Source organism: Heterocephalus glaber, unplaced genomic scaffold (genome assembly GCF_053883595.1).
Source record: "Heterocephalus glaber isolate CG9 unplaced genomic scaffold, H.glaber_assembly_v1.0 deba00000122, whole genome shotgun sequence".
Classification (NCBI taxonomy): domain Eukaryota; kingdom Metazoa; phylum Chordata; class Mammalia; order Rodentia; family Bathyergidae; genus Heterocephalus; species Heterocephalus glaber.
The window spans coordinates 63,966,622-63,994,365 of record NW_028258138.1 but is presented as its reverse complement, the minus strand read 5'-3'; the positions used below and the strand labels follow the sequence as shown (position 1 = coordinate 63,994,365).

The 27,744-nt window shown below is 39.7% G+C and overlaps 1 protein-coding gene and 1 pseudogene across 6 annotated transcripts in view; one reads left to right on the top strand and one right to left on the bottom strand.

Annotated features, from left to right (window-relative positions):
- Nucleotides 1-3,687: 3,687 nt before the first annotated feature.
- Qtrt2 (queuine tRNA-ribosyltransferase accessory subunit 2) overlaps nucleotides 3,688-27,744 on the bottom strand; it is a 41,779-nt gene continuing 17,722 nt past the window's right edge. For all 6 annotated transcript variants that reach the window (XM_021263546.2, XM_087215784.1, XM_087215786.1 and 3 more), the window contains 8 exons: nucleotides 26,243-26,463; nucleotides 25,452-25,507; nucleotides 24,152-24,228; nucleotides 18,356-18,568; nucleotides 13,310-13,509; nucleotides 10,564-10,715; nucleotides 8,276-8,393; nucleotides 3,688-6,644 (listed from right to left, as the gene is read on the bottom strand). In XM_021263546.2, the coding sequence (XP_021119205.1) occupies nucleotides 6,380-6,644; nucleotides 8,276-8,393; nucleotides 10,564-10,715; nucleotides 13,310-13,509; nucleotides 18,356-18,568; nucleotides 24,152-24,228; nucleotides 25,452-25,507; nucleotides 26,243-26,442 (1,281 nt within the window). In that variant the 5' untranslated portion in view covers nucleotides 26,443-26,463 and the 3' untranslated portion in view covers nucleotides 3,688-6,379. The remainder of the gene's footprint in view (nucleotides 6,645-8,275; nucleotides 8,394-10,563; nucleotides 10,716-13,309; nucleotides 13,510-18,355; nucleotides 18,569-24,151; nucleotides 24,229-25,451; nucleotides 25,508-26,242; nucleotides 26,464-27,744) is intronic.
- LOC101714205 (vimentin-type intermediate filament-associated coiled-coil protein pseudogene) lies at nucleotides 18,648-19,268 on the top strand (annotated as a pseudogene).

Sequence of the window (27,744 nt, the reverse complement as noted above, 5' to 3'; positions counted from 1 at the left end):
AGTTCAGAGAAAGAGGCGAATGAGGCAGTGAGGGGGTAATCCCTCTGATTCATACTGGTAGAGCATAGGGCTGTTTGAACTCCTTGGCAACTTCAGTCTGGTCTCAGAGTGGATTGTAAGAGAACAAAAGAGAAGTTCACTCTGAGTTCCTCTTGTCAGAGCAGGGGAAATTGCTTTGAGGTCAGCATTAAAAGATGGCAATGGGACATGGAATCAAGTAAGAGAAAAAAATAATGTGCAAGGTCACTGGGAGCTTACCTAGCATAAAATGAGATAAAAACTACCACTGACAAGACATATGGCCTGGGTCTTACCACATACTGCTATGCAAGTCACTTCTAACCAGAGCTTCTGGCTGCTAACCTCTGAAGATAATGCCTCAGCTCCGTACTCTGAGAATATCTCTTGCTTGGCGAACAGTAATCGAGATCTCACTGTGCCGGTCAGGACTAATGCTGGAAGGTGCAATAGGAATCTGTGTCCTTGCACCAGCTGGTTTTGTGAGAGCAGAGAGGATCACTGGAAAGTGAGTCATAGGAAATTGATGATAAACCTGGAAAGGTCACAGACCGAGCAGAAAGTAGGGGCACGATGTAGAAGTGCCAACATGGTAACTAGAAAGATGCATATATGTTTAAACTCTTTGTTGTGAGCACATATATTGAAATCATAACCCCTGATATGATGGCATTCAGAGTTGGGACCTTTGGGAAGTAATTTAGGTCAGATGGGTGAAGGCTTTGTGATTGAGATTAGTGTCTTTATAAATAAAAGAGACTCCAAAGAATGTTTCAGCCCCTTTTCTACCATACAAGAACATGACAGTTTGCAATCCAGAAAAAGCCCCTCACCAGAACCCAATCATGTTGGCATGCTGATGTCAGACTTCTAGCTTCCAGAACTGTGCAAAATAAATTTGTTGTTTACAGGCCATTCATTTTGTGGTATTTTGTTAAAGCAGCCTGAACAGAGTAAGACAGTCCTTAAAAGGAGAAACACAACCAACTGGTAGAGGCACAGCCAGCTGCTAGACACAATCAACTGCACCAGGCCTAAAATTTCTCATCCATAAAATAGGTTGAACAAGATGCATATCTTTCCTTATGGCTTGCTTAGAATGGTTCTGGGATATGTGGGGGTCATGCAATGGAGGTGGAACATGGATATCTCTTAATCTGAGAATCTGTAAATGGGTGCAGGAACTAGAAACTATTGGTACATTTATGTATATATTGACCAGTTGCTGAGAAATTTTTAACTGTTAAAGACGCCCAAGCCTTCCCTCCAGATTTTAAGCCAGAGGTTACAAAGAGGGCACCCTTAAATTTTGTTTGGCTAGCAGGATAGTTTTTAAAAATTGATCCAGCATTTATAATTTGTGAGGACCCAGATTTTTGGCTTCTCTTGAAAAGTCTGGACTATTTGACAGCATTGGGCCCAGAGTGGCAATTAGCTAGATGTGTGTAGCAGCTGTACTGTTTAGATTGGGCACCTGCTCTCCAGCTTGATCATCTCTACCACTTACATTAGAGTGACCGTATAACTTGTCCAAACTGGAGGACAATATGAGAATAAGGGGGAGGAGTGTCATTAATAATTATACCAGGACCACAGGCATAAACCAGTTATGCCATTGTTATGGCAATGATATATGAGAACCCAGTCACACTGCTTACACTGGGCTTCCTTCATTCTTCTTTGCCCACTGTTGTTTGGGATTTGTGGTCGTAAACCTGGGAATCAAATGAGGAAAAAGAGACCAAATATGTACATTAAGGAAGAGATATGAAGGTTGAAGGGAAAGATATTAAGAGATATTAATGAATGCCAATTATACCAAACCTTTAGGTAAAGGCAGAGCCTTGCTGATGGCTGGCTCAGCATGTGAGTTTGACCTTCCAGGCTCCCTGCCCTATGCAGCACTGTCAGTTTTAATTTTTTTTTTTTTTTTTGTACTGGGGATTGAACTCAGGACCTTGTACTTGTGAGGCAGGCACGGTGCCACTGAGCTAAATCCCCAGCCCACTGTCAGTTTTAATAAGCTATAAGCCCATAACTACAAGCAAGACTAATCAAACTGCAGAGAGCAGCCTGCTCCTAATCAGGAAGGCACAGGATAATCATTTAACTCTGGTTTCTCAGTTAGCTGCCTCAAAAGAAAAAGATAATTAAAAATCCTTGATAAGATAGTTGCTTCACACTCTAGCCTTGACCCTTTGATGGTCTTTGTTTGAAATATTTATTAAAATGTTTTAATTATTCAACTACTTGATTTTAAAAGATATTTTCCTTTTATTCCAAAGAATAACAAAATATCCCTCTCCCAAAATATGTAAGAAACCACAGACTCCTATTGATTACCTGAGATTTTTGGTATTACTCAAAATCCCCAAACCCTTTCAACACTATTCAGGGTATGGTTAGCCCCCAGCTGGGATGGGGGTGGGGTGGGGATTAGAGGTCATGGACTGACAACCAATAGTGAGCATCCATAGGGGCCAGCCTGGTACTGTGGACTGCATGAACCAGTGCCAGCTATTCCCCCCTGGAATGGTAACCCTCTGTGACTGTTGACTGTGATACGTCAACTTGACTTGAATAAAAATGTCCCAGCAGATTAGTCATGCTCTAGGCATTTCTGTGGATAACTGACACATAGGCCAGAAAACTAAGGAAAAGACCCACTCTGGATGTGGCTGGTACCAATCTATTCCAGACAGAATAAAAGGGGAAAGAATAAGGAAATGTACCCTTGATTTTGGGGGGAAGAGCATCAATCTTCACTACTGCCTTTGGACATTGTTCTCCAGTTTCTTTAGCCTTCCAGTAGAGACTCTCCAGGTGACTACAGCGAGTCTACTGCGCCTTTGATCTTCAGCTGCTACTGGGTTCTCTGGCTCTCTCACACACAGACATCCATTTCTAATTCTTCCACTTCTGATCCTATAAGCCTACCTTATAAATCCCTTTATGTAATTATCCATATATTTTATATTGATTCTGTTCCAATACCTTCTAGTCAGCCCTTGATTCTTTCTGTCCCTTCAACCCAGGAGCAAGTCAAAATAAGTGAGAATCTACTTAGTGCAATGGCTAAAATAAGTGAGAATCTACTTAGTGCAATGGCTAACTGTTGAATTTTACTCAGATGGAGCCAGAATCTAACCTAGGAGCTGAGAAGGGATAGATAGACCCAAAGATAGAAAAGGCTCCACTTTTCCAAATTTTTTGGTAGACCTTCAGGGAGGCTAACTCAGCCTTCCTGAAACTCATGCTTAATACAGGAATAATAGTATTCACACCTCACAGCCGTCAATGAGATATGTATGGAAAGCATTTACTAAGTTGCCTGCAACATTAAAATGCTTCAGAAATTATGGATAATATTCTTATTATGCACCAGAATGCCTTACAGATGCTACTTGTACAACTTAAGGAGACAGGCAAGGGAATTTTCATAATGTATATCACTGAGTAATAGCTCCATTTTGGATTCTGCATGTAGTATAAAAGTTCTCAAAACAATGACTACAGATGGAAAAAGTATTTTAAAATGTTTTTTTCAATAAGAAATCTCTAGAACATTCTTGGAACCATGGAAATTTAATATTTTGTCTAATAGACTCACTAACATTTACAGAAAGCAATACACAGTGATTTTTTAAAATCAAAACTGTTTACTGGCTATTACCTTTAATAGATTTATTGCATTAAAGAAATCTTTCAAATGTGCTAATAAGAAAAAGAACCAAGGAAGTGAACAACATTGAACAGAATTTTCAGTGTTTTCGACATAAATACAACTCATAAATTTTTTATAGATTCTGGAATATATACTGATACTTCTTCAGCAACGGGTTTTGGCATTGAACAAGAATATGAACACAGGAACAAGTAAAAAACAACATATTTTAAGACAATCATATCCTTGAGAACAGAAACTCTGGCTTCTGTAAGTGTCCACTGTCATTCATGCTAAAGTTATATTACTAAAGAAAGAAACATAGATGGGCTCCCAACACATAAATATATAATAGCCATATAAGAACTACAAAAAATTATTGAACAGTAATGGCCACTAAATTTTTAAAAAACAGCAAAATATAACATGAGTGTAAAACAAATGTACTTCTTACCCATACAAAAAAGGGGCATCATTTTGGTTCCATTATTATTTTTATAAAGAGTATGTGTGTGCCTATGTTTATACATATTCCTTACTTTAAAGTTGACAAATATAAAAAAGTTCAAAGAAAATAAAAATTCCCTGTCTATCATACTATCAACAAAAATGTCACTCCTTTGGTAACACCATGACAAAATCATATGATCAAGGATGACTCTAGTGTAAGGATTTTCTGATGCCAATTCACTAATCACTTCAAAATTCACAGGCTGGAGTTCTTTTTAAGTTCTCAAATACATTTACTATGTTACTTGACTCCTGGTACTGGTGAATTTTTAAGTCAGGCCAATAGTGATTAATAAACAAGAATGACAAGTGTGGCTAAGACTCTAATCTAAAGCTTTTTGTTTCTCAAATTTTAAAGCCAGCAGAATCTTAGAAGTTTATTTAGTCCTATCGCTCTGCCTGCCCCAACTTATTAACGAGGACGCAATGGAGAGGTTAAGTGCTGCATTCATGCGTCACAACTGAGCAGCTGAAAATGATCATCTAATTGGCCAGCTTGGTGGCTCATCCGAGTGAATACATAAGAATGAATCTCCACAAGAGATAGGGCTACAGTTATTACGAGCTTAGATTATTTATGACCCCGGAGGGAAGACCACGGTGGATTTGTGCAACTAGATAAAAGTAGCTGTGCAACCACTGGGCTCCTAACTGGTAAGTACACTCCCTAGGAAGACAAGCCACAAACAGATCAAGTGGCCAAATGAAGGTGTGACCTGAGCCATGTGATCACAGGAGCGCTGTGTGAGGTCCACACAAGAAGACACAAGTGTGGTGAAGCCACATGAGCCCTTTCTGAGTGACTACACTAGCAGAGCACTTGGAAGACAAAGAGAGGCCCCTGACAGTATGACGGTCAAAATAAAGAAAACCATCAAATCAGCCAGATTCCTCCTCCAGTTAACAGGCTGTGTGTCCACAGAGGTTACACTACTTATGAAGTAATCACCCCGCAGGTCCCAGTTCATCTTTCAGTGGCCCCTACAATTTCATCTCCCCTTTTAAGAGTGTCTCCTCCCATCTAAAGCCATCAGGTGAATTTCTGTCAACTACAGTGGACCCTCGAGTTATGGCCAGCCTGACATATGAACAACTTGGGTTATGATCAGAGTTTTAGTTTTAACTTACAAAGTCTTGAGTTACAGCCCAAATGCCAGCCACTTGTGCTTCCAGATGGTCTCAGATACAGATTTAACCCTTAAAGAGTTCTGAAAGGAACATTACAACATCCTTTCCTGTGTGGGGTTAATTGAGAAATCCCGGGCCAACATCTCTCAGGATACTGAGATCTGCCTATATACAGGAGAGAGACTTTGAAGGCTGTGTAGAGGAGCCTGAGCCATTAATTGACCAACCTGAATTACAACTAGACCTCTTGAACGAATTGAGTTTATGAGTCAAGGGTCTACTGTAATAAGAATTAGCCTAGACATTTTGAAGATCACGGTTCAACCCTTTCTTACCAATGTAAGAAATGCCACCTAAGTCTTTTCTTCTTTCTTTTTACTTTTTGTGTGGTACTAAAGATTGAACCCAGAGCCTTGTACATTCTAGGCAAGGACTCTACCACTGAGCTACATCACCAGCCCTTTTTATTTTGGGGGGGGGAGGGTACTAGAAATTGAACTCAGGACCTTGCACTTGTCAGGCAGTTGTGGGGCAACTGGGTAAATTCCCGGCCCTCCTTTTTACTTATTTTGGGACAGACTCTCACTAAAATGCCCAAGCAGGCCTCTTCAACTTCCAATCCTGTCTCTGCCTCCTAAATACTGGAATTACAGGCATATAAGTCACCAAACTTGGCTAGGCGATTTAAGTTTTTAGAAGACACCTCTTCACTATCATGTGGGCAGTTTGAAAAAGCCATTCTTTACTTTACTCATATTTTTCAGATATTCTTTAATTTAGCAGATTTTTATCCTTAAATATAAATGTTTAAAGCTAAAATCATTCTGGGCATAGTGACACATGCCTGTAATCCCAACACTCAGGAAAGCTGAGGCAGAAGGATCACTGTGAGTGCCCTGGGCTACATAGTGAGTTCAAGACCAGCCGGAACTACACAGTGAGACCCTGTTTCAAAAAGAAAAAAAAAACAAAAAGAACAACAAAAACCCAAACAACAAAAAAATAAAGCTAAGATCATTTCTTCTTCATTTGTTCCCATGTTATAACCATGGTATAAGCTCAATGCAGAGTCAGATTTGTATTTCCCAGTTCTCCAGATGCTTGCCTGCGAATGAGCTCTTTCAACTGTGCCAGTGTGTCACTTTTTAGTGCTTCCCGGATGGAGTGAAAAAATCCAAAATAGTGTTCAAAGTTGTGTATCATAAGCAGGACCCCAGCCAGCAGCTCATTGGTTACCAGCAGATGGTGGATGTAGGCACGAGTGTGATTCTTACAGCAGTAACAGGAACATTCTTTCACCAGGGGGCTAAAGTCCTCCCGGTACCTGTGGAAGGAGGTCACAGTGACATGTCAGCAAGTGAAGAACATAAGAAATCCACACTCTAGGCTTCTGGTGAGGTTACCAATGCTTAATAATATCACTGGTAAATTTTCAGTGTTGGCACCTGCTTAAGATGAAATGCTGTTAAAAGTCAACAAAGAACACAATGAAATCAGAAAGACTTGGGAGTCTTCCTCTGACATGTAACCTCCAAGTTGGGGAGTAAAGAAATTTGCACAGTCACTCACTCATGCTGAGCATTACTTGTCATACTATAAAGGCAAACAATGTTCAGAAATGCTGTTCTGACACTTCTCACCCACCTGCTACCAGAACTACAGTAGTATCAGAAGACATGGTATAGTAGAACCTTCTATTTCCATGGATTGTTGTGGTTTACAAAGCACCTTCACATATATTGTCTTGTATCACCTCTGCACCTACTCTTGGAAATGGCCATTTTTATTATCATTTTACAGATGAAGAGTATGGGGGTTTGGAGGTTTAGAGGGAGAGTTCTGGGCTCGCCTGTCAGGGTTTGAGTGCTGGCTCCATTACTCAATTGGACAGGTCACTTAACATCTACCTGTGTCTTTGTTAACCATAAGCTGAGGGTATTAAGAGCCTACCTCGAAGAGTTGGGGCAGGGATTAAATGAGTGAATATAGCAAGAGGGCTTGAATTCAGCTGGGCACATAATAAGTAGTATTTAACATAGGTGTCATCTTTTACCAGCTATTAAAGAGAAATTAAATGACTTGACCAATACCACCCAGTCAAGAGCAATGCCAGAATTTATCTCCAAGTCCCTAAAACTTCAAGTTGAGCACTGGTAATAAGCACAACCCAATTTCCAATAAAATCTACGATCTAAAGGGAATTTTAGCAGTAACCATTTATATTATGTTGACATTTTAAAAACAGAAGTGAATCTTGTTGGTTATTTTTCAAGAAGTTAAATGGAGTAGATTTTACCTTTCCAGACCTACAATCAACATGTCCCAAAAGAATATAAGTAAGAACTTGGATTTTAATTCTTTCATAAATTCTAGTCTATACTATTATTTAAAAAAAGATTAGAATCCCTAGAATGTCCCTTCAGAGAAACCAACAAACAACCTAGAACTAAAGTGAGCACACTAAATTCACAAAAAAACTACTCACTGTTAGGCTTGAGTACCATTTTTGGCCAAACCCAAAATTACAAAATATCTTAGTTCATTCTTTATTGAGGGAAATATTTTAGTTAAGATTTATAACCTGTATATAACAAAGATGATATAAATTCCTTAAAATTTACAAATTAGTTTGTATCTGGAAATTCTTATTTCACTTTGTCCTTATTTAAGGTAATCAAGATGAGTAAAAGGCACTAGACAATGGATCTGGTCTAATCTCTCCGACAGCTTTTCTAAAGCAATGGTTATCTATCTTCAACTTTCTGACAAAGTACACAAACTCATCTGCAGAACAAAAGTTTTTCTGGAACCAAATTTGAGAAGGCCTAAGTGATATCCAACTATAAATATTTTATGAAGTCATAAACTGAAAAGAGAACACTTATATAAACCTTTAAAACAGACCAAAATTTTAAAAGTCAGAAATCAAAATCCAAGCTTTAAAAAAAGTCTTACTTTTTTTCTTTCAGATTAATTTCAAATGATGTCATTTTTTGGTTGCAACCAGTTGTTTTAATTTTCTTTATTTGATCCTCATATTTTATTTCTTCTTGTATCCCATTTTGTTGTAATACTGAAGGGGAAACAAATAAAAAGTCTTGAAGATGAGATAAGGAGTAGCCACTGGAATAATTTTAGTTATTATTTCATGCACTTTGACTCTGTAATTCTGCTCTTGAAAGTTTATCCTAAGGAAATCACAAGAAAATAAAAATAGCAATATGCTCCCAGAAGGACACAAATTTATCATCTCCAACATCAAAATGATTTAAGATAATCAATAATATCTAAACAAATTATAGTTACAAGTATATTAACGTAATCAACATCAAGGAATGATTTTTAAAAGTACAGTGTGTGTGTGTGTGTGTGTGTGTGTGTGTGTGTGTATGTGTTTTGGGATTGTCCCTGTGCCTTATCACAATGTACGTGCAAATAAATTGGGTTTTGTAACAGCCTACACTCCAAGCAGACTGAAGTAGAATACGGCTTTAATTTACATTTTCTGTATAGAGACTCTCAGCTTCTGGGGAACCCAGATTATCCAGAATTAATTGAGAACTTGAGTTGTTCCCTCGAACTCTTTGCTTTAAGGAAGAACTGCAAAAACACCACCAGTTCTACAAAAAGCCAGTTGCCTTGAACAAGGGAAGATGGATAAGAGGTATCTTGGGAATGAACAATAACAATTTCAAAAATGGTCCAATGAGGGCCGAGGATTTAGCTCAGTGGTTTCGCTACTTGCTGCACAAGCGCAAGGACCCAAGTTCAATCCCTGGTACCAAAAAAAAAAAAAAAAAAAAAAAAAAAAAAAAAAAATCCAATGAGAATAGGCTGGTAAATTACGTAGGAAGGTAATTTTGTCCAAGTCAAAGAAAGCCTGAACACCGAGCAAAGAGCTTGTTCCTGTGAGTTTGTGTGTGGATGTGGGAAACCATAATAAAGTCCTGACATTTTGGAAAACTCTTTGTCATTTAGTGAAACTGCTGGAAATTTATTTCTTTAGAATTTTAACTATTTAATTGGCAAAGGACTTATTTATAATACACATACATATCATACAAATATGATTAATAATTCTTTAATAAAAACTGAAAAAACTTTTTTCCGTTTTCTTAATCATAAAGGAATTTGGGTTTCTCTAGCCAAAAAGGAACTTGTTTATTCCAGAGAACTCAGTATCAGGTTCTTCTTAGAGCTTTGCATATTCATGGTACTGAATGACTAACAGTTGTCCTCGTCCTGGTGGAAATAATTTAGTTTGAAAATGAAGTCATGAAAATGTATAAAGTGTTAATAGTATGCCTATCCACATACATTATGCTCCGGTCTGACTAAAAGGACAGTAAAATCGACCTCCTATGTATAAGAACTTGATCAACCTGATTTATTTTATTTCCAGAAGTAATCTGATTCAGAATAATGCATAAGTTGCCTTAAAAAAAAGTGTGACATCTTCTGAATGAAATTTTTGTCACCTGTGGGGAATAAAACAAACCTTTAAAGAAGTCTAGAGCCCTATTCAGATTTAAGCTTGGAAGTGGTCGAAGAAGAGTTCAAAGGAGCACAGGAACAAGAAAGGGAAAGCCCCTCTGTAGAGCCAAGGGGCAGGTTGGGGTGGCCATACTTTCTAGAACTGCTTCAACTGCTGCCCACAGCCTGTGTACTGGGTCCTTTGCCACTGCCATCTGAGTGTTAGACTCTGAAACTGCTTGCCTTGACTTCTAAGCAGCTAAACAATAAAAGAAAATGGTAGTGTTTCAAAGCAATATTAGCAGAGGAAAACAGTTTTCACCTCTCGGTGTGTCAAAGAACCCCAAAAAGCAAAAGCAACATGAGAATCAGATGATAGTGAGTCTCCCTGAAATTTAATTGCATGGGATTTGCAAAAAGCAAACAAAAAGTCTTCTGTGAAAAAACAAATTAACCTTTATAAAGCAGTTCAAAGGCTTTCTTTTCTTAGATTTTCATCATAATTCACTATGCTTTCAGGTTGCTAACAGAAGAGGTCTTGTTTTTGCTCACTACAAAATCACATCCTAATATTGATGAGCTGTATTTATAGTATTAAGTACCTAGTTTTATGTGCCAACATGCCAGGGTACACAGATAAAAAATAAAGATAAAGTTTTATAAAAGACTGGCTTGATGTGTACATATTTTTGTCTTATGACTCAGGCCAAAATTAATAGGAAATAGAAGAAACTTAAGGATAAGACAGAGATTAACTTCAAAAGACCTACATGTCTCTTCAGGGTTCGGCTGGTAGTCAAAGTTGAATGTCAGGGCACAGCCTCGCTCTGTCACTAGATAAGGAAAAAAACTCTCAAATAGGTCCACTCCTCTTTCAATACACTCGAGCACCTCATCTGGCCGGCTAACACCACAAATGAGCCTATAAAAGTAACAATCGGGACAGTGACATGAGGACAATCCCACGAATGAAATCAGAGACTTTTGAAGGATCAGAGAATGAAGAGTAATGATAATGAACACCAGCAATCAAGGATAGAGTGGCAGGCAGTGGACAGCAATGTGTGGCAGAAGGAACTTAAGGTGTGATGGAGAGAGACTCGGGCTTGAATCCTAGCTCTACCATTTATTTAACTGCTGTGTTTGGGGCAAATTTCTTAATATCTCTGAGCTTTACTTTTCTCATTTTAAAAACAAGAGCAATAATACCTCCACAGAATCACTGTGAGGATTAATGAGATACTTTAAAAAGCACATAATACAATTTCGAACTTCAGAAAGAAGCTCAGTAACTGTAAGTTTCCTTTCCACTCTGACCCTTTCTGGACAACCTCCCTGGTCTTAGATGGAACTTTATAGTCTATCTATATACTATACAGAATTTTTAAAAGTTGTGTATTTTATTTCTCCCTCAAATACTTTCCTCATTTTAATTGTATTTTGTCCATAATTTTTCATAATTAGTTTTCATAAAGACATTCTGTCTACTATATGCTTCATAGGTTCATTTATAAGCACATCTTGCTCTTAGAATTTCAACTCTGGCCACAGACTCTAAGAATCTAGCTGGCTTTTGTTTTTTTCTCTTCTCTGTTAATAAAAAGTCTGCACTATGGGATAAAATGTCTTCAAAGGTAATGAGTAAGGCATTCTGGAAGTTTTAATTCTCAATCAGAATTTGCCACAAACAAGACGTAGGGATCAAGTCTGGCTGCTCAGAACTATTTTTTATGTTTGCTTTTCTACCCATAGTCTCTTTTCATGAACTAAACGAGAAAAGCTTACATGATCTCTGATTTCTAAAAGAAGTTCAAAAAAAGGCGTATGTAATATTAAACAAGCAGAACCCTTAAATACACGCCAGTTTTCCTGACTATAGTTTCCTTCAAGTTATGTAATGTTTTAGAACTCCTCTCCAGCTGAAGCTGGCTTCCCTACACACTCACAGAAAGAAAAACAATCCCAGCTTTCACATTCATAACAGACATGTGTGAGCACTTAACATAAAACGTCTAGAAAACGACTAGAAATACTAGTGCTGAGTTGTTTTCTGTGCTAGAATGACACAGGCATAGAGGAGGGAGTAATGAACATCAAAGAACCATGTTAAAATTGAGGGGACAAAGGATGGCAGGGTGAGGAAAATACCTGGTTCTGGGTGTTCTTCACATAAGTTTATTCACGTGTAAGATTTCACTGAGCTTTATCTACCACTCAAGCTCTTTAGTGTATGTCTTGCCTACCTTTTTAAAAAAGTGATAAAATTACATATACACTATTCAATAGCCTGTAAGGAGTCTAAAAGAGCACCCCATAATTAAATATTATTTGCAGGGAAACAGTATATTACATCAAGTGAGACAAAAGACTACACTGTTTTTTTTTAAATTGACAAATCAAATTGTATGAGTTTGTCATGTATAGCATGTTTAGAAGTATACATACCCCCAAAATGGCTACACCTACTTAATTAACAAATGTACTATTTCATATAAATATCTTTTTAATAATGAGAACACATCCATTCCCTTTGTATTTTTAGGAATACAATATATCATCATTAACTATAGTCCCCAGGCTATACAATAGATCTGTTGAACATATTCCTCCAAACTGTAATTATGTGTCTTTGACTAACATCTTCTAACCCCCATTTTCTCCCCAATTGCCCTAGGCTATGGTACCCACCATTCTACTCTCTACTTCTGTGAGATCAACTTTTTAAGACTCCATATATAAGGCCTGGGATGTAGCTCAGTGGCACCGTGCCTGCCCAGCAAGCGCAAGGCCTGAGTTTGATCCCTGGTACTGCAAAAAAAAAAAAAAAAAAAGACTCCATATATGAGTAAGATCATGAAATATTTGGATTTTTATGCCTGACTTTTTCAACTTAACATAATGACCTCCAGATTCACCCATGTTTGGAGAGAGAGAATCATACCTTAATATGACATCAATTGCATTTAGAAACTTGGAATTTATACCTTGAATCTTCAGATCATCTGCTCTCACCAGTACCTACTGAATCCTGCAATTTATGGAACCCTAAGAACCAACCTACCAGTGCTGCCAGTCCCTTCAATTTCACTATCTGTCTCAAACCTAAGAACTTTTTCAAGGTTCTTATTTGTAGAATACATCTTCATTCCACTAGGCACCCTAGCCCTGTCCTCATCTTTCCTTGATTTAAACTACAGCAACACATGATTTTATACTTGCTCCCAGGTACCATGTTTTAATGAATAAAAAACATACTTGTACTTGGCACACTGAGAGGAAATAGTACATTTGTCCTCACTTATGAGGAACAAATAAATGCACATGGCAATTATCCTCTGCTCTGCATTCTGCATCAGCCTTGATGGAAACTTCCCTCACAGTCTGCTGAGAAAGGACAGACAGGAGACATCAGAACATTAGAAGTCACACCCACACACAGACTGCACCCTGCACGAGGCCCCAACATGCCCGGCCTGGATCCCACAAGGTCAGCCTGCACCCTAACCCGACACTAGCCTTGGTTTGTCTTCGGGCAGCTCCGCAGTGACTAATGACAGCAACTGCAATCTGGTCTCCAGGGTTGTTGGATTCCCCTGAAAGCCGTCCAGGAGGAAGCCACTGACAGGCCGCTTGGCTGTCTCCCTAGCTGACCTGAGCCGCTCCTCCATCACATCTCCGCCTTCAATCACTCCAATGATCGAGCTTTTCTGAAGGACCTGAGAGGGGATAAAAGGATTTTCAGTAACTGAGATCTTGGTTCACACAAACTTTACCCAGAAGTCAACGGACAGAAGAGATCTCAACAAAGCTGCCATAGATGAAACAGGGATGGCACACCCCCCCCACCTCAAAGTGCCCTTAGGGCTCCAGAGAACATGCTGTGAAAAACACCAAGTAGGTGAGAAAAGGCTGAGGAAAAATAGGCAATCAAAATATGCCATCATAGGGCCAGGGATTTAGCTCAAGGGCACTGCACCTGCCTCACAAACACAAGGTCCTGAGTATGATCCCTGGTGTGTGTAGGGGGGAGAATATGTATATGTATATATACATACATACCACACACACCTATATATACACAGACCTATACATACACCTATATGTACAAACCAATATATACATAATATATATATATATACACACACACACACACACCACTACACCATCATGTTCTAGTTCAGATTAAATGAAATGTACACTGAGGAGGTAAAACTGGAAAAGGACAAAAGGAAGAGATTTTATTTGTCCAAAGGACTATTCAGGTCTGCTTTATGCTATCTTGAAGTCTCATGGCTACAGACAACTTTAGGAGTGTAGAAATGGTTTGGTCTAGCCAGGCTAGCAGTCAGTCTGGGAGTGTGGATGGGGGTTGCTTAAGCTGATGAGTTCAAGACCAGCCTAGGCAACACAGTAAAAAGTATTTTAAAAAAGGCGGGGTGAGATGGGAGGAAGGAAAGAGGGAAGGAAGGAGAGAGGAAAGGGAAGGAGAAAGGAAGGAAAAGGAAAAGAAAGGAAAGGAAGGAAAAGTAAAAAGAAAGAAAGAAAGAAAGGAAGGAAGGAAGGAAGGAAGGAAAAGAAGGAAAAGAAAGAAAAAAAGAAAGAAAGAAAAGAAAAGAAAAAAAAAGAAAAGAAAGAATTTAGTCTAGGCTGTCCATTTGGAAAAAAATAAGACAAAGATGACTACTGTACATCATCTTGATGGGACTAATACCTAATCATAAAAATATAGTTATGTAAGTTCTTGAAGAATGACCTGAGTATTTTTATAATCTTGAATTAATGAAAGCCTTCATAAGCAAACTAAAGCTTATGAGATGTGGTTGACATGTTTGAGTATAAAAACCTTACAACTAGCTGGGTAGTGGTGCATATGTATAATCCCAGCACTCGGGGACAAGGCAGGATGATCTCTGAGAGTTCAAGGCCAGCCTGAACTACATAGTGAGAACTCATCTCAAAAAACGAAACACATAAACAAAAAATATTAAAACTTCTCTAATGAAATGTGCCATAAGAAAGACAAAGACAGACTTATTCTTTGGGGAAGTGACAAATATCTACACCATAGAAAGAGCTGTAACAAATCCTCTAAAGAAATGGCAAGCTTTGATAAATCAAAGTAGACTATGTAAAAATGAAATTCAGAAAAATAAATGTGAATGCCCTATCCACATATGGAGAGCTACAAAACCTCACCAGTAAGGAAATGCAAATGGGAAACAATGAGATGCCATTTTTGTCCATCATAATAAGCAAAAAGATAAAATACTGATAACATAGTTGAGGTGAAAGTATAAGTGAAATGGCACTTGTAAGTCTTGATAACTAGAGAAAGTAAAAATTAGTTCAGCTTCTTTGGAGGGATAGTAGGTAACACTTATCAAAATGTCAATGCTTTTATCTTTGGGCTCTGAAATTACATTTCTAACAATCTCTCCTACAAATACATTCATTCATATGCACCATGGTACATTTACAAAGATGTTCAGAATAACGAAAACTAGAAACAATCTAAACATCCACTACAGAGTAAAGGCTTAAATAAACTATGATATATTCATAGTATGGCTTCCTCCACAGCTGTTTTAAAAAGAATGCAGTCGATAAAATAATATGTACATTCACCGGGGAAAAGTCTCAGGACACTGTTAATGAAAACTAAGCAAATTCCTGAACATATACTTGTATTTATGTAAAACAGGCCCACACATCTATGTACTAGCTACACATATATAACTGCAAAAAATAGGCTTTTAAGGACATATACAAATCAACAGTGGCCCTCAGAGGAAAGAGGGATAGAGAGGAAATCTGGAATAATGTGAAGATGGAATTTCTTCAATTTAAGCAAGAGGAACATAATCAGACTATTTCTCTGGAATAAAATATTTTGGCTGCAGTATGGTAAATAACTTAAGGATGAGGTAGGATACAACTTTACTAAGATGACATGACCTGGACTACGGCAATGGCAGTGGGATGAAGAGGAAAGGCACAATGTCTGTCAGGAGGTAGGATCAACACAATGTGACTGATTAGTTTTCTCAGTAGAGAATGAAGATGAATTCTAGAATGAATACTGGTTTCTGTTCTGGAAATCCTGGGAGATCGTGATATGAGCAAAGACAGAAAACAATCCTAGAGAAACAGGGGAGGGCAAAGCAAAATGATTATGTTTTAAGCATGCTAACTCTGAGGCATCAGTGGGATGTACAAATGAGTTTTAATTCAACCACTGAATATATGAATCTTAAGTTATGGATATGGTGATACAAATGAAATGGCCCAGGCTAGAGCAGTAGACACCTGGAAAAATGCCACCACTTCCCTCTCCTACTTCCATGCAGACATGGCTAATAGATCCTAGGCAGGGCTCCAAGCACCTCGCATAAAATCCATTTCCTATCCCTGACCTAGGGAATTCATGCAGAAAGACAAGAAACCCAAAGACAGAACCTTATGGAACTTCAGTATTGAAGAGCATTCTAAATAAGACAATCTAGCAAATAAAATGAGAAAGAGGTTACAAAAAAAGGAAAAGATATATGCAAATATACAGAAACAATTACACAGGCCTGTCTCTTCACAAGAGTAGCACAGCCCTATTTTGGAAACTCTTTCACAAATGTGAGAGGTGTGGGCATATCATTTATCGGCTAAAATGGAACACTTTAACATTATACAAAGAGGGGCACTAGTAATAATCCTATCAAGACAAAGGTGTAGGCATAAGGGATGCAGAGAGGAACCCTATTGTTGGACTAATACACAGAAGTAATGTGAAATGACATGGCTGATTATAACAACACACATGAGGGATTTGAGGCTTATCTGACCTTTCTAATAATCATCTTTGTAACATTCCTTGCCCTGCTGTCTATGTATCCAAATGTTGCTGGTTATACAAAGATAATTACTGGCTTAAAACAACTGTTAGCAAGCCAAGACTAACTGTCCAGATCCATGGCAAGCTCTCTATGGTGGACTTCTATTGCAGATACTCTGAGCTTTATTCAGAATGACAACTAAGTTTCCTCTAATTATTTCATATATACTAAATTGATTAGTCAAATTGTATTTTTTATTTTCAGACAGACTCAAAATAACGTTCCTCAATCCTCTGCCATTGTGGGACCCGATCAGGATTACTCCACATAAATTATCTCAAATACTGATATTCCCTGCACCAATATCTTTCATCCCCTCACCTCTTCTGCTCTCTCCTAGTAAATGCATCCTTTTCCCACTTCATTAACTCTGCTCTCAGGCTTCCTTATTTGCTGCTCTAGGTTCACCCTTCTCACTCCAGTATAATCATTCTCCATCAGCAAATATTTACTGATGGCTTACTCTCTGTTGGGCATTCTGCTACATGGTGAAGACACAAAAATGAAATACAGAAATTGAACTTAAGGAAGAGACAATTTCATAAAGACAAATGTATATGGAAATCACTGCAACCAATATAACTGGTGCTAAATATGGCTACATACAAATTAAAGACATAGCAAAGGATATATACAACTTCCTGGAAGTATCAGGGACTAGTCCTAAAGGATGATGAATGGAATTAAATGAACCAGATGGAAGAGAGAAGAGGAATATGGCTGGAAATAAGAAAATAAAAAACAGGGGCCAGAGATTTAGCTAAGAGGCACCGCACCTGCCTTGCAAGCGCAAGGTCCTGAGTTCAATCTCCAGTACTGAAAAGAAAAAACAGTTCAGAAGGTCTGTGTACAGGAGCCCCAAAATGAAATAGGCAAATGCCTTAAGGAACTGCTAATAATTCAGAAAGGCCAGAGTGTAGACCATAGGAAAAAGCAGCCCATGACGAGCCAAAGAAAAAGGCAGGGACCAGTTACAGCAGGCTGTCCATGCCATGTAAAGATGAAGTAGACTCATTAAATTCTTGTGGGAAAATGGGCAATGGGCTCATATTTGTGCTTTAAAAGGATTTACTGGAAAGCAGGTCTCAAGATGGACTGGACAGAAATGAGAATGGAAGCAGAGAGAACCAGGGTAACCACTGGTCAACAGAGATGATGAGGTCATGGCTTATGGAGACAGATTCAAGTAGAATGGACACTTAGATATTAAATGTGCATGAGGAAAAAAAATGAATCTTAAAAAGCTTAAATTTTCAGACCAAGGAATTTGGTGGATGCCTTTAAATGGCATGAAGTACTGAGGAAGAACACAAGAAAGAACAGCTTTGAGGAGATGAGACAAGAGTCCAGTTATCTCTGAGTCTGCTGGACAGTCTAGTGATATAATACAGCTAGTATGTAATTCTGAAGCTAAGTAGAATGACCTTGATGGCATACACAACTTTAGAATTATCAAGTAATTAAAACTAAGGGACGACTGCTTAGGGACAACACACAGTGTGAAAAGAAGAGTCTAAAAATCCTAGAGAACAATTCTTAGCGTTCACAGAAGAAAAAGAGGAGTAAGTAAGTCAGACCAAGATGTGAGGGAAGTGCGAGGAGGAGCAGAGGGGTGTCATGGATGGGAATGAGGTAAAGCTTCAAGAAGGAATCGTGGTCAGTGGAGCAGCCTTACCTCTGATTCTTCTTGTAGTCGCAGACAGCTGTCCAGAAACAGAAGTGTTCGATCCACGGACTTTCTGGCTCTTTTTATGGAAATTGCTTCCTCACAAGATGCCTCTCCATCTGAGAGGGACTGGAACCAGTCTGGCTGCAGGGCCTGCTGAATTGCCATGAACTTGGAAACGGTCATTTCTACTCTTCCTCCACCACCCCACACAGACACGGACTGCCATGGAGCAAGACAGTGAGGAATTAGCAAATCAAAAGAATAAAATGATAAAGCATAATTTTTTATAACTGGAGAGATGTTGATTCCATATCCTGACATGGTGGGTAAAGAATTATACTACATTTGGATCCGGGAGGCAAACGAGCACCTGGCAGCAGTGCACCGGCGCGCGGCAGAGCTGGAGGTGCGACTGGACGCGGCAGAGCGCACGGTGCGTGCCCAGGCCGAGCGTCTGGCCCGCCACGACCATCAGCTGCGCGCTTCCTTGGAGGAGCTGGGCCACGTCAAGGTCCGCGAGATCGAGGCTCTCCAGGAGCAACTCCTGACCTCTGAGGCCACTGTCCACAGCCTGCAGGCCGCTGTGTGCCAGAGGGACGAGCTCATCGGGCAGCTGCGGCCCCGAGCCGAGCTGCTGCAGGACGCCTGTCACCGGCGGCCACCCTTGGCCGCACTGCTGGCTGCCCTGGCTGAGGCTGAGCATCTGGGGCCCTTGCCGGACAGTGCAGCCGGCCACCTGCTTCCCGGTGGGCCCGGGCCACCCCTCACCAACAGCACTGCAGAGGAGGAGAAGGCGGAAGAGGAAAAGGATCACCTCCAGCCTTCGGTGTTTGGGACAACAGTGTGAGCCCCGGAGCAGACTCCAGAGCTGATGCAGACAGTCCCTTGGGGACTTCCATCCCCTGGGGGATCCCAGGGCAGAAGCAGGATCCTGGCCAAGCAGCAGAAGCTAAAAAGACCACGTTTTCAAGCAGGCCATATGCAGATGTTTAGCTCAGACAAGTCACAAAGAAAATGGAACTTTGAATCCACCACCCTTGTTGAAAAGCTGGCAGTACTGAGCTAAAACTGCATTCTGGCTTGAGACCTGGCTGGCTTTGCCTGATCTGCGTCCAGGCAGGGCCCGCATTTTAGCCAGGGTGTGTGTTAGCTCACTTCTCCCTGTGCCCCAGATGCATCTGACTCAGAACTCTGTTTGGTGGGGGGCCAATGGCATCAGATCCCACAGGATTTGAACTTCTCTATTTTTTTCCCTTTTGCCTTCTTTTTTTGTTGTTTTTTAAGTCTCGTTATGTAGTTCAGGTGGCTTTGAACTTGCTATGTAGCCCAGGCTGGCCTTGAACTCATGGAGATTCTCCTGCCTCAGCCTCCCAAGTGCTGGGATGACAGTCGTGCACCACCACACCCAGCCCTTGTCTTGATTCTTGTTCCTTCTGGACCATCCTATATTCCAGGGCTAAAGCTTTTTCTTACTTTTTTACCCTAGAATGGGGAGTGTCGAGCCACATGCCATTTTTGCATTAGTTGTATGAAGATACATTTTTTTCATCCTAGATCTATATTCCCTAACTCCGTCCTTCCCTCAACCCTTAATCCCCAAAGAAGATCAGGCCGGTGAGAGGTGCTGGCCGCCAGACTGCCCAGGAAAAAGCACTCAGCCATTTACCTTTTCCTGGTGGCATTCCACCCCAGGGCCTTTGCACTAGCTCTCTGTCTAAAATGCTTTTCCTCCTGATTCCCACATAATTGTTTCTCAGATCTCTGCTCAAAGGCCTCTTTCATCAGAGGCCACCCCGGACCACTTTACTTGATATAATTCCTCCTCCCCACCCCACTCTACCCCCATAATTCTATTTTATTTTCTTTATGAAATTCTACCATCTCATCTGGAATGTAACCTCCTTCAGGGCAGGGATTTTTGTCTCTCTTGGTCCCTGTCACCAGTGCCTTACATTCCCCAGGAGCCCCCGAAGGAACCGGATGGGTTTATGAGCTGAAGGAATCCAGGGGGCCCTTTCCTCCAGGGCATCTGCCTTTTGGTAACAAGTGACTATGTTTTTATAGAGAATCTATTTTTTAATTCCTTGTTTCTATGTTGCCCTTCCTGGCCCAAGACATTGAGGGCATTTTGCTTTTTATCAAGCCAGGGACAGAGAGATTCCCAGCCTGGTCAGTGGCCAGGATCCACCCAGGGGCAGCATCTACTCCAGCCAGAAATGTCGGTGGCCATCCAGAGCCCTCGGGGTGGCGCCATCTCCCAGCCTGGCATCTCACAGTGACTCCTTAGAGCAGGGACAATGGTCCCATGTTCTCCTGCAGATGAATAAAGGGGGGTCTGTTTGTGTAGAGGAACGGCAGGCTGGGGCCTGTCTGTGCTTGAGAGTAAACCATACCATTTCTTGAAGAAGAAAAAAAAAAAAAAAGAATTTTACTACATTTGGGCTTTTATTGCAGGGCCTGGGATGGAACTCAGGCCTCATTTATGCTAAGCAAGGACTCACCAAGGAGTTTTGCCTTTTTCACTTGAGACATTCACTTTTTCACTTGCTGAGTCATTCAGACTGGCCTCGAACTTGCGATTCTTCTGCCTCAGCCTCCTGAGCAGCTGAGATGAGAGGTGAGCACCACTGTGCTATCACCTGCTGGCTTTGAATTTTTAATTGTGACAACAACAACAAAAAAACCTCCATACTACAAAATGTACCACATGGAGAAGTTTGAATGCAATGCATTTTAGGATTTGGGGTACAAAAAAGAAAATAAAACAGATGTCATCTTGTTAGCCTCAGTTTTATTTAAAACATTTTGCCAGTATTTAATAACCTTAATTTGACAGCTGAGGAAGAAGTACTAATTTAAATAACACCTGTAGGGTCCAGGGATTTAGCTCAGTGGTTCCGGTGCCTACCTCGAAAGCACAAGATCTCGAGTTCGATCCCTGGTACCAAAAAATAAATAAATAAATAAATAAATAAATAAATAAATAACACCTGTGATCTAATAAATGTTGGGTGTGGTGGCTATGCCTGTACTCCCAGCCACTGGGGAGGCTAAGGCTGGAGGATTCCAAGTTCAAACTCAGCTTGGGCAATTTAGCAAGACCCTGTCTCAAAAAAAAAAAAAAAAAAAGAGGAGGAGGAAAAGGAGAAGAAGAAAAGAAAAGCTGGACATGGTTGCACACCTGTAATCCCAGCACTCAGGAGGCTGAGGCAAGAGGATCACCTAGAGTTCGAGGACAGCCTGAACTACATAGTGAGACCTTGTCTCCAAAAAAAAAAAGAAGCCAGATAAGCACCATAGGCCATTCTCATCTTGCAGAGAAGGGCACCAGCCGCTTGTACAGCATGCTGCCATCACTCAGACCAGGCCTGTCCTCAACCAAGACTGTGCCCTAAACCTAACCATCACCACTGCCCCAAGGCCACACGCCTGTGACTCTGCATGTGGTTGGTCCTGTGTCATAGCAGACTCTGTGGGCCAGGGTGCTGACTGCCTGTGTCCTGGGCTTGGGCTGGAGCCAGGGCCTCATACACTTGGCCGGAGCTCACTCCAGAGCCTCAACCCAGCTCTGTTGTGGCGATGTTTTATTTTTCAATTCAATTTTTGCCTTTGAGGCCCTGGATTCCATCCCCAGTACCAAAAACAGCAAACAAACAAGTGACTGAGTAAATATGTGCCAGCTGGCATGGTGTGCTCCTGTAGACCAGCTATGCAGGAGGCTGGGGCAGGTAGATCCCTGATCTCAGGAGTTGGAGGCCAGCCGAGCTACACAGTGAGACCCAGTCTCAAAAGTAATTTTTTTAAAAAGTTACACTATATTCAAAATTCTCTAGGGAACTCACAGAATCCTTCAATGGACATGCAAGGCAACTTCTGAACTGGCCCCTAAAGAATTCTGTCACACTTTTCTAGCACAGTCTCCTCCTGTGCCCGTCCCATCTTCCACCCCAACTCCTACCCTTGCTGGTCTGGATAAACCACACACTTTGACCTTTCTCTGTGTTTAATCACATTATTTCTTGTGATTGAAATGCCCTTCTATTTTTTTGCCTGGAAAAATACTATGCAGTCTCTAAGAATCTGAGTTTAAATATCTACTCTCATGTCCTCTCCAAGACTTTCTTGGGCATAATCAATTGCTCACTCTTAACTCCTACAGCAATTTGTAATTATTTCTGTGATAGAAATGACAGCATTTATCACAGCATTTTATATTTGTCTAAGTAGATTATCACAATTTGCATCTATATCTCAAAAGCAGTCTACGCCCCCACGCATTAATAATAATAATAATGATGATGATGATAGGCATTTACTAATTTTTAGGCTGAAGGAGATACAGAAGTATATGTAAAGCTATCAATCCCACAGTTCATGAGAATCTACATAATTTTATGGCTGGTGTCTAGATGATCCCCCAAAGCCTCAATAAATCTGTCCACTTTTAACTTTGGGTGTCCTGTATTTTGTCTCAACAATAAGAAAAGTAACTAAGACACAATATTCTATCTTTGGCTACTCTTTCCCCTACAGCATCTCTATTCTTTGAAAACATTACCAAGAATGTATATGGAGAGGCCACATACAATCTTTCTAGTCTATACTAAAGCAAAAGAATACTGTTTAAATGAATTTTCTCTCTCTGCTTCCTCTGTCAAATGGTGTGGAAAACTGAGGTCAAAATATTTTCTTTTGAACTCAAAATAAAAGCAAACAGTGCCAAGGATTTAGCTCAGTGGTTCTGCTGCATGCCTCACAAGTGGAAGGTTCCGAATTCGATCCCTGATACCAAAAAAAAAAGCAAACAAAACAAAATAACTGAAAATTGTGTGTGTGTGTGTGTTTTCCAGATTGGAGATTGAATCCAGGCCCTTTGCACTCAGCTACATTCCTAGACCTTTTCTTGAGTCAGGGTCTTACAAAGTCTTTAAATTTCCCAGGCTGGGCTTGAACTTGCAATTCTCTTGCCTCAGCCTCCTAGAATGCTGGGATTACAGGTATGTGCCTTCACACCCAGACTTGAAAATAATACTTAAAAGCATAATTAAGAGATACCATTGACATCAGTGAGGTGAGGGCTGAAAAATGACTGCATTTGTAGAACAGCAATACACACTGAGGTCTCGCCTGAACAAAAACTTTCAATGAAGCCTTGTTGATACTGCTCTTCACTAGCTAAAATTTCTGGCTGCAGACCCAGCTTTTTCAATTCTGTTCTACCAGTAAGCAGTATTATACTGAGGTCTTACTATATATAGTTTTACATGTGATAACACTCATCAGCAACTTTCTCACTCTCCCTGAAGCTGTTAAAACTGCAAATAAAGCATGGTATCAGTCATTACTGTTTTCTCTCATCATAGCAATTTCTTTTTTTTTTGGCATGTGCTTGACCCTCCTCCACCCCTAAATTTTTTGTGACAACAAAAACATTGGGAACAGATTCTTCACCTTAACTCTTAACTTGTCCTTAGGCAGCCCTACTCTTTTTTTTGGTTTTTTGAGACAGGGTCTCACTATGTAGTTCAGGCTAGGCTTGATCTCACTATGCAGCTCAGGCTGTCCTTGAACTCAGGGTGATCCTCCTGTCTCAGCCGCCTGAGTGCTGGTATTACAGGTGTGTACCACTGTAATACTGCCCTACTCATTCTTATAAACCATCCCATCCTGTTAAAAATCATCAAAATAAATAGAAGGCATGAAGAAATTACCCCAGACAACGGGATTCTAACATCTGAGAGATACAAGACACTGATTCCCTGGGACAGAGCTACAGCCTTAGAAACCCTTCTGAGTACATACCTTATTTGTTACATAACCAGAGGGGCAGGGGCTGACTGGATCGTGCAGGGAGCAGTATAGGAGCGATTCTGGCATGCCTGTATAAACATGAAAGAACCACTACACTGAGCCATAACAGAGAATAGCTTCACAGTGTACAATGGTGGACAAGGCAACTCTAATCACAGTAAATAGCTGGTACCTGATATTGGAATTATAGAAGACCTATCAACATGAATAAAAACATTGTTTTTCAATCCCCAGTACCAAAAAACAAAACAAAACAAAAAACACTGTTTTGAAAATTACTAATCTAAAAGAAGAATTAAATATAAATGTTCAATATGAGATAAATGAAAGTATTTAGTGACATGTTGATCTCACTTCATTTGATATAAAGAATTTAATATCAAGTATACTCATCCTAAGAACTCTCCCAAAGGAACTATCTACTAGGAAAGTGAAATGATAATGTCATTAATAATATGAATGGGTCACTAGGGGCTGAATTATAGGTAGCTGTAGGATACTGAAAATAGATCTTCTTCTCAGTGTGTTTTGACTCAAGATGACAGTTTCTTTAGGCTCTTAATGAAAAAGACAGTCATTTTTTTAAAGTCCAAAAAATGATTAGTAAACCACATATGTTTAAATATCATATGCTACCCCACATTTTTCATAAGACAAAAATAAACAAGCAAGTTAAAAACTTTTGCAGTTCCCCACCTTATTTTCCACAATTTTAGTTATTACAATTATCTCTAAATAGCATATATTAGCTATTTTCACATAATTATATGCTTGTATACTTTAAAGCTGGTGATTACAATTGGCCTCAAATCAAGAAGAATGATTATATAAATTCCTTTACTGAACCAACAAGTCATCATGCAATTTTCTTCAGAAACATAAGACTGAATAACCAATAGAAACAAGATTTTCACTCACTAAAGTGAGTCCTAGATACTGGAAAAAAGCTTTAGGAGAAAGTGGTCCACAGAAGAAGTAGTTCTCTAGCTGTCATCATTAAGCTTTTGTTGTAAATACATGGATATGTATATTTGCATGTAAAATCCTACTTCTGGAACAGAAGAAGATACCAACACATCAGAATATAACTGTGCATAAACTCTTCATCCTCTGCTGGATGACTGAGGCTCAGGCATGACAGACTGCTCAGATCTCACGCATGTACCACTCAAGTTCTCACCTTTGGCCTCTGTTCAGGGCCTGGAGGGTCTGCCCCACACCTGTCTACCACCACGGATGCTCTCACACACAAAAAACTCAAAGTACACACAGTAACATTATTAATCTTTACCTATAAAGTTTCCAACTCCTTTCTTATATTCTGCAAAGACTTCATGATGTTCTGCTCTGTAGGTAAAACAAGAGAAATATGTGACACAATAATGAATCATTCTGCATCTACTATGTACAACTGAAGTCCTTTTCTCCTCACCCAGTAAGCGCTGACAGAAAACGTAGTCTTGAAAAACAAAGTACCTCATTATTCAAGAGACCAAATTAACTAGGCCAGCTTCATTAGTCAAAATCAAGGTTTTCAATTTGTAAGTGGTTCTGCAAGAAGAGAAACTGCTTCAGAATATTTGGATTTTTTTCCTTTTCTTGCCACTTTAAAATCTGTTATTAACACAATATTGCAATTATTTCATCAGGTAGTGGCTCTTTAATTTCATATAAAGATAGTTTATATATTACTGAAAATGATGTAACTCTTTTAGTTCTGCTTTCATAAAGAAGAGGCTTGGTAACTTTGAGGCTGGTGCATAATGACAGCCCCTGAACTCCAAGTTTAGCTCTTATAGAGCATTCCCTGCCCTAGCACCTCAGGGCACAGGAGTAGGAAGGCGGTATGGAGCTGCAAGTTTGGTGGAAAAGTAAAGCACAGTTAAATTAGAGGTCTAACCTGTGGTTATATTAGGGTCAAAGGACATATAACACCTGATACCTGTCTTGTGATTTTATTCTGAAAAATCTACAAATTACACATATGAGCAAAAGAAATCTTTCCCTCTAGTGCACATAACTAAGATGTCTAAGCTGCTGCCAGAGTCCATGCTTGAATGACTGACTGGGTCTCATACTTACAGGGATGAGAGCGTAAGCTGAGCCATGGCAGGAACCCCATGGATATTATGTAGAGTGTGCTGGGTCAGGTGTGGTGCAGAGCCTGTCTTGGTGTACAGAAGGCAGCCTGGAATGTCCATGGTGTGGTCTCCTGTTTTGCCCAGGTTTTGTATTTTTCCTAGACGACAACCATTAACTACCTTGGTAAGATTCAGCTTCATCCTTAGGGATTCCTCTAGGCCCTGACAAGAAAAGAGCATTAAATTTAAAAGGAGCTTTACAACATCTAAAAGCTAAGCATTTTGCAAAGAAAGCAACCTACAGAAAATTGAATGATAGCATGTTTATTATTACTTCCAGTCTATGATTGGGGCAGGGGGGGTTAACCAGGAGTAAGAGAGTGACACAGAGAGGCTAAGATACCTTTCCCAAGACTTCAATTACTTTTAGATTTATTCATGGAATGTATGTCTGAGCTGATGAAAATCAAACAATTAGAAGTATGAAAAGAATGCCATGACACTCAAGTTAACTCTAAGCCTTGAAAATGTGTATAGAAAAAGGATCACACTGCTCAGGCCATAATAAGTACTAATTTGAACTATTTTTTGTTTTCTCCAATTTGGGTGAATATTAAGCAATATAGCAATTTTTCCTACTAATGTTATTTATTAAACAGATTTTCAAATAGCATTCTGGTATTTAAAAGATAAACAGAAATTATCTCCAAAGGGGGATAATATTCCATTTCTTCTCAGCTAGTATTCAAATGCAGGTGGAAACTACATGAAGCATATGTACCATTCACAAGCAATTTTTCATTACTTTTGTAATTGGGAAAGACAAGCCTTTGTTTAAAGAAAAAGATATCTTTTCTAACTTAATATAACGGGAAAAAGAACAGAAAATATTATCAATTATTTGTTGGTTGCTGCTAAGTAATTAGTATTCACTGTGGCAAAATCCTGGATTTCCTTCTAAAATGTATTACAGAACTTGAGCAGGCAGGGCAGATCATTTGCAAAATATTATTGAACATATCAACATTTCATAAATGTTTATTATAACACTTTTTATAACAACTTTTATCTCTCCCCCACCAAATTTACGGCTTCATTTCTCCAATTTATTAATAAGTGTCACAAATGACTGATAATATATTCTGTAAGTACCATACCCTCTGGAATTCTTGCCAATGGGGCCAGGCCAATTTTTAGTAGTAGATAAATTATCACAGCTATCTGTGATCCAACCTTAGAGCCTTCTCACTTATGCATTACTCTGAAAGCCAATCATTGTTTACAAGAATGCCAAAGCAAGCTGTAACAGGGTAGTTTGGATCTGGACCATCCACCAAAGGATTATGTGCTGAAGTTTTGGCTCCTGGTGGTGGTGCTATTAGTAGGTGGTGCAAACTTTAGAAGCTGGATCCTGGTTGCAGGAAGTAGGTCATTAGGGGTATGCCCTTGAAGAGTATATTGGAACATTGGTCCTTTTCTCCTTCTCTCTTTGTTTCCCGGCTG